Genomic DNA, 8,044 nt, shown 5'->3' with positions numbered 1-8,044 from the left:
TTCAAAGTTTTACTGACCTTCAAAGTAGTCACCAGCATTGTGTATAATCCGTTGCCAGTGATGTGGAAGTCGTAGGATACTCGTCGCAGTGCCAGTTGTGTTGACAGTTTGAGCGGCGCGGTCTATTGCCCGACGAATTTGTAGCAGTTCTTTGGCGACTGCCGGGAAGTGTTTCCTTCTGTTTAGTAATCGAGCTGAACTCACGAGGGCTTAAAGTCTCTATGCTGTTCATTTTTGGAACATAACCTTCGACCAACTTACAGACAGACATGATGACACTTTCTGCAGGACCTGACCATCATTTTGCAGTACAATGCTCAAGCACGTTCATTGCCATGTGTTACTGATTTGTTTGTTTGACGGGGCTGCTAAGTGATACACCACCTTCTGCACTCCCCTGACAAAAGTACTCTTGAGTTAAACTCGATTTCTAAATTGAAGTGAACACTTCACGGCATTCGCCTCAGAAATGGTACAAATTCGTCAGGCAATAGACCGCACCGCTAGAACTGTCAACACAACTGGCACTGCTAAAAGTATCCTACGACTTCCACAGCGCTGGCAACGGATTATACACAATGCTGGTGACTACTTTGAAGGTCAGTAAAACTTTGAAACACGTATCTATTTTGTACTAGCCGTAAAGAAATAGTTGCCACTATCAAAGTTCCAACCCTCATACAAAATAACATCAAGGTTTCATTATAAAACCATCCAAAAAAGATATCTCAGAAACTACAACCAATTAGTAATTTATATTGGTATTTTAAAAATCAGCATACCGAGTTTAGTAACTACTCGTTACTTTCGTTTAGGAACCAAATCCATTGTTGACCGTTGTTATTTGCTGTAATACTTATAGTGGCAGGATTTAATCGATTTTCAAAAGTGTTATGACTATGAACAGAAATAATGTAATGAACGAAACTATTAGTCTTGATGTTAATGAAAATAAGTTACGGTAGGAATCCACTACGATCGTTTACAGTTACGTAAGATCTATGAGAAAGAAAAGTTACAGTTACTTTCGTAAAATGATTTTTTACATTACTGGTTAGGAAATGTAGTCGGTGGTATTTCTTAGCCAATGTTCGTTAAAAACCAGTCTCCACATTTTTATACTGTCGGGTAGCCGTCGACTTCTGCATCATTAGTCCATGATCCTTGAACGTGCAATCCTGTAAGTGTTGTTGCGTTGCTGATCTTGATCGCGAGCTACTGTCGCGAATGTAACAGCATCGCTCGATTTTTGAAGAGTAAGTGCCAGTTTGCGTGTCTGCATACAACGAATATAAGTAACGTTTCTTTCCATTAACACTAGATGTAACCCGAAGCCGTAATATTTGTTAGTCGTTATAGCCACGGTTTTCAGATTTATATATTATTATTAGATCGGGGGTCGGCACATTTCACAGTTATCTGCCAACACTAGGAACATATATTAAGTGTTTTGTACCTTGAAGCAACAGTTTGCATTGTACACCAAACAATCCGTGCCGTGGAGAGTCACGTACGGGGCGATCAGCGTACTGTACATTCAAAGATAAAGTTCTTTGTATCAGTATACGACAAGAAAATTCGTTAGCATGGTTTCTCACTTTCGCAGTCCGCGGTACGCACTAAACAACCAGTGTTGTCTACAACCGAAAACGGTGTATTTACGGCTTTCATGCAACTTATCGGTTTGTGCATTAAAGTTTTAAGCTTAGTGAGTCAAACTGCAGTTCCGGATAATGAGCAACGCCACACGAAAAGTTACTAATTATTTATTCTCGGAACTTCCCGAAATCACGTGTGTGTCACGTAATGAGTGGTGGCAGACGTGTGGCGTGACAGACACCTCAACTCAGTTCTTCTCGCCTCACCACACACTTTTTGTTGGTGCTTTTCTGTGTCGACCTATTGATATGCCTGTACACCGCACACACATCTTGGTTCTCGTAACACTTTCAAAGTTTATGATTATATCCATTTCTTGTTTCTCGCCAAACCAGATACTGATTTCGAAGGACATGATAATAAATGGGAAAGCATATAGCATCAGAATTAATTAAACTAACAAGCATATTCAAGACAACTGCGTTACATCGACATATACATGATAACACAAAGAAATAAATTTACAAAACTTTTCCTGATGTGACACTTTCGGTTTATCACTATAACAAGCCAGAAAACAATTTAAAGAAATTAAAAGAAAAAAAACCTACCTCTTGAGACTCTCTATATCAATTTTTTCAGATATGGTTGCAGGACTCGGCTGTTCGTTACAGATGTCAAATCAAATATCTTCCAGCCGTCTAATTTCCAAACTTAGCCGGCCGAAGTGGCCGCGCAGTTAAAGGCGCTGCAGTCTGGAACCGCAAGACCGCTACGGTCGCAGGTTCGAATCCTGCCTCGGGCATGGATGTTTGTGATGTCCTTAGGTTAGTTAGGTTTAACTAGTTCTAAGTTCTAGGGGACTAATGACCTCAGCAGTTGAGTCCCATAGTGCTCAGAGCCATTTCCAAACTTATTTAATTTGGTTACCAGTTTGTGCGATTTACTACACCATCTTCAGACCTCTGACTGGCGTGTAGGAAGATTACATCTCTGTTCTCGTCAAAATAGGGGCCAACATTCAAATACTTGCATCTGTAGATTTCTGCTTGCTACGGCAATCACTTCGACCATAAACTGACGACTCGGTTGATGGTTGAAGAGATCGCCGTAGCAAGCAGAAATCTACAGATACAAGTATTTGAATGTTGGCCCCTATTTTGACCAGAACAGAGATGGAATCTTCCTACACGCCAGTCAGAGGTCTGCAGATGGTGTAGTAAATCGCCGAAACTGGTAGCCAAATTGCCGGCCGAAGTGGCCGTGCGGTTAAAGGCGCTGCAGTCTGGAACCGCGAGGCCGCTACGGTCGCAGGTTCGAATCCTGCCTCGGGCATGGATGTTTGTGATGTCCTTAGGTTAGTTAGGTTTAACTAGTTCTAAGTTCTAGGGGACTAATGACCTCAGCAGTTGAGTCCCATAGTGCTCAGAGCCATTTGAACCATTTTTTTTGGTAGCCAAATTAAATAAGTTTGGAAATTTGACGGCTTAAAGGTGTTTGATTTGATATCTGCACCTCTTGAGAAGCTGGAGGAAACGTTCAAAGTCCTACTTTCAGATTATTATGGATTTCGGGAGCTACAGCGTGCCATTACTCCATCAGGATATGTTTCTTTCTGTTGTCTTGCACTGTGTACCGAAATTACCGTTAATAATATGCCAGGCCAGAGTTACAGAAATATTTCCTTCTCCTATACATAAAATCTATTCGTCGTTTTCTGTTACGTACATCTGACAGTGCCTGCGGCTCGATAAACCTGTGTATCTGATGTTTATCTTGTTAAGAGAAATTCATGTTAGTACTCCGGAACATTGTACTACCCGTCAGTGAGGCTACTGTCTGTTTGTGCGTCAATAAATGAGCCATTTGCGTCACACTTTAGTCTTCGACCTTATCCACACATCGTGAGAGAACCCGGATGTCGCATTCTGAAGTATTCGATAGGACAGCAGGAGACTGATAAGCCTGCTCGCTATAAGTACACAGAGGAGCCGGGGGCATTGAGAGCCACCAGAGAGATGTCCAAGTCCGCCGCCGTCCTCTGCCTGCTGGTCGCTGCCTGCAGCGCCGCGCCCTCCACGAGACACAGTAGGCTCAGACCCATCCTCGACAGCCGCATCGTGGGCGGTGAGCCGGTCGATATCTCGCAGTTCCCCTGGCAGATCTCACTGCAGGTTTACGAATCCCATCAATGCGGTGGCTCCATCATCAGCTCCACGTGGGTCCTGACGGCAGCGCACTGCCTCGACCGTTTAAGCGCAAACATGCTGTCCGTGCGAGTTGGTACCTCGACTAGTGGAAGCGGCGGCTCCGTCTATGACGTTGCCAACATGATTGCACACCGCAATCACTGGCCCGCCACACAAGACTACGACTTTGCAGTCCTTGAGCTTTCCGTATCAATCTCGTTTGAAAGCAACGTCCAGGTAATTGCACAACGAGATATTTACTCTTTCGGAAAGGACAGTGCGTCACAACACTGTGTTTTACAACTAATACTTTCACAAATTCAAATCCATCATCAAGTCTATTTAAGGACTTGTGCCCACTTACTGTTTCTGGATGTGAGAATAAGTAATAAGAACTTGTTGTACGTATTGAATGAACATGGGAAATATTGTCTTTCTACTAAAAGACTGAGAGCAACTGAACTACAGTATATCGTATATACTTAATACGCAGATAATTCTCGTTTCTAATGCTCAACCACGATTCGGCTTTCAACTGTTCATCAAAGTAAAATGCTAACTCATTTAACATACTCGAAGGTGAAAGAACAAAGATGGCGGAAAATGCTTTTGCATTACAAGTAACAGTTTTTTGCTAGGCAGGCCGACCGGTATTCCCGTAGTGTAGTCAGCAAATACGGATACTGTCAGAGCTTTATAACTAAACGAAGGGTAATTGAAACATATCTTTATTTGGGAATAACTGACCTAAATCTTCTCTGAAGTCCTACAAGCTTTGCTATAAAGTTGTTACAGTTTGCAAACATCGTTGATGGTGGCAGATTTCATGTCAAACGTATATCATTCTAGATTTTCTGGTAGAGAGCTCGATAGGATTACTCTTACTTTGATTTATTGTTGCTCTATCCTCGATTCTTAACGTATTTAATACTTTTAGTACATGGCATAACGGAGTACGAATACAGCTGTTGATGCCTGACCCTCAAACATTGCCTGGTATGAGTAATATGTGACTGCCAAGCAGAATTACAATCTGACCATGAGTATCCCAAACTTCTGTCGGAGGCTTCGTGGTTCACACATCTAGCGGAGATATGGTCGGTAATCATTTGTAATGGATAGTTCGTGGATCGCAAATGAGATGACCAGCGAAATGGCATGCCGTTCTGGAAACTGATAAAAGTCCTGAAATCCGTTACGTGCCTGCTAAAAAGTCCATTTACATTTTCTGCTAGAGTTTCCTATTTTTCAGCATAGAATTATTATCAGACATATGTGTTGTTAGCAAGTGACGACATGTATGAATAATACTGAAATTGGTTTACAAGACTTGGTTCAGAAACACTGTAATGAGTTATCCACAGAAGAACTGAAAGACCAGTAAAAGGTGAAATTGGGGCAGAACAGTTTCTGCTCCGGAGAATGCAGAAAGTGAGATATAAATCTAACACTAGAAATAACCTTAGAAATTTGCATGAAAGAAGGAAAAGCCACATTCATAGCATTTGTAGATTAGAGAAAACATTTAAAAATACTGAGCTGAATACACTCTGTAATTTTCGAAAGTAGCAGGGATATAATACATGTGTAGAAGTAACCTAAGTTACTGCAGTCGAAGAGTGCGAAAGGGAATTAGTAGTCAGGAAGGAGGTGGGACAAGACTGTAGCCTATTCCCGATGTAATTCGGTCTACTGTATACGTCGAGCAAACCAGTACAGGCATTCAATGACAAAACTGGAAAGGCGATTGAAGTTCATAGAGCAGAGATAGAGACTTTCAAGTTTACTGATGATGTAGTAACTCTGTAAGATACGGAAGTGTTCTTGGAAAGAATTTATAAGATGAAAATCAACAAAAGTCAAACGGGGTAATGGTATGTACTCAAATTAAATGTGTTATTGCTGAGGGAATTAGACAAGCAAATTGGACAACGAAAGTAGCAGATGAGTTTGGCCATTTGGGCAGCAAAACAAAAGATAATGGCCGAACGAAAGACGGGATAAGATGCTATTATCACTAGCAAGATAAGTTTTTATTAAAACGATGGATTTGTTAACATTTATTGCAGGTTGAATTGAAGGGTTAAGATATTGGTCTGGAATGTAGCCTCGTACAGAAGTGAGACAAGGACGCTGAACAGCTAAGAGGAGAACGACACTTTTGGAATATGGTGGCACAGAAGAATGCTGAAGATTGAATGGGTAGATCGAATAATTATTGAAAAGTGACTGAACATAATTGTGGAAAAATAAAATTTATGGCTCAACGTGACGAAAAGAAGAGACCAGTTGATAGGACTCGTCCTGAGGCTGGAAGAAGTCCTCAGTTCGATAATGGAGGGAAGTGCGGTGTGGAGACCAAGGGCCGAATGCAGTAATCAGGTTCAAATGTATGTTTACTGCAGTAGCCAAGCAGAGATGAAGACTCTTGCAGCTGATAGAAGAGCTTCAGTGAAGACCACATCCACAATCAGCAACATATTAAATGCACTGAATTTTTCAAATTTTATGCTTAAAAGCTGTGGTGATCTACGAGCAATAGACGTGAATCACACATTTTGTCGAAGGGTCTACACTCTCCATGGTGTGGTTTAGAATAAATAAATAAATGTATTTTAAGAATCCAGCTCCACCTAACAGCACTTCTGATGCAATGTACATGGACAGACTAAGGTTTTATTCAAACAGTAGACTCTACTCACCACTGCCAGCAAATCTTACACCGACAGCGAAAAAAAGGGGTACGTGGCAATAAAACATGCTATCTAATTTACTAGCATCTATTGGTGGGAACGTGGCTTCACAACCCACAATTCCGATCTAAAAGGGAAAAATTGTATAATAATTGATACCATGTATTGTTATCTTACCATACCTGCAGTGTTCTACTAATATATTGATTATTTTCCGTAGGCGGTCAGCCTCGGCAACTCGGAGCTCGCTGCAGGCACAGCAGTGACCATTACGGGTTGGGGCGACCTCTCCTATGAGGGAAACTCCACGGAACAGCTACAGGCGGTCACCACGCACATCGTTGTGCGGAGTGAGTGTAACGAGTCGTACGGCGGGAGGATCACGGAGCGCATGATCTGCGCCGGCGAAAAGGAGGGCGGCAAGGACTCGTGCCAGGGCGACAGCGGCGGACCCCTGGTGGTGGGAACCACACAGTATGGAGTTGTCTCTTGGGGCACAGGATGCGCATACCCCGGCTACCCAGGTGTCTACTCTAATGTGCCTGCCGTGCGCTCCTGGATAACTGAAACAACCGGCGTGTAGCTGACTGTGAGGCTTGTGTATGCCAGGATTGTACAAGACTTTACAGCGAGAAACTGTTTCATCGTACACACTCGTACTGCGTTGTCGTCCATGCCGAAGTGTCCTCCAGATTAGATTCTACTAGATATAATTTTTGTGCTACACATCTAACGTGAGAACGTCCTCAGAAATGTAAGACGTATTGTGAAAACAAATTACGTAATGTTGGAGGACGTTGATTGTAAATCATTTTTTTATAATGGAATTCACCATTTATGCGAAAGAGGAAAGAAGTACGTTTTGTTTGAAATGTTGCTGTTTTAATATGTTAGTAAAAATGGGATTCAATCTCGAGAGTAACACAAAAAATCTAATTTATTTACCGTCCAATTCAATACTGGCACTTTATTCTCACTCAAACAGCCGCACCAGTTCGTCACGGTTGAAAACACCGCATAATAATTTCCTAGTTATTATTTGGTCCAAATGAATTGCGTTACCCACAGATGTACAAACGTATGCACTGCTTGATTATATGATAACATGTATGCACAAATACTTACCTGAGGAAAAACCACTGGCTGTACGAAACTAAACAGATCCTGGAAAAATGTAAACCAGACGGTAAAACATATGTCAACCGTGTGTCATGTTAGGAAAGTGCGGTTCCAACAGGTTTCAGACAATCAGACTATGAGGCCAAGTCACAGCGTTTGCTAGAATATCGCTCACGCTGTGTCACAGCAGAAAACAAGTCAATTTACTTGTACTGCAAAAAAAGCATTTGCTGTTTTACTATTAGAACAACGGCGCCCATAACCTAACGAAAAAGGAACCTGCATAACATTACTTATTCCAAAAATGAATATTCAATTACAAATATATTTGATCGTCAACTATAGCAGGATTTGGCCAAAAATTATTACAAGTGGAGGATACCTCATATGCTGGTAACGAAAGAAGCGTGAGATCTTTTGAATGTATTCTTTTACTAACTACAA

General features: G+C 41.7%; 1 protein-coding gene across 1 annotated transcript; it reads left to right on the top strand.

The window, feature by feature from the left end:
- Positions 1 to 3,617: 3,617 nt before the first annotated feature.
- Positions 3,618 to 7,064, top strand: LOC124606298 (trypsin-7-like). Its single transcript, XM_047138279.1, has 2 exons — positions 3,618 to 4,025; positions 6,702 to 7,064. Exons 1-2 carry the CDS (start codon positions 3,618 to 3,620, stop codon positions 7,062 to 7,064), a joined length of 771 nt encoding a protein of 256 aa, XP_046994235.1.
- Positions 7,065 to 8,044: the final 980 nt, after the last annotated feature.

Source organism: Schistocerca americana, chromosome 3 (genome assembly GCF_021461395.2).
Source record: "Schistocerca americana isolate TAMUIC-IGC-003095 chromosome 3, iqSchAmer2.1, whole genome shotgun sequence".
NCBI lineage: Eukaryota > Metazoa > Arthropoda > Insecta > Orthoptera > Acrididae > Schistocerca > Schistocerca americana.
The sequence above is the reverse complement of the archived record's forward strand: the minus strand, read 5'-3'. Positions and strand labels throughout refer to the sequence as shown.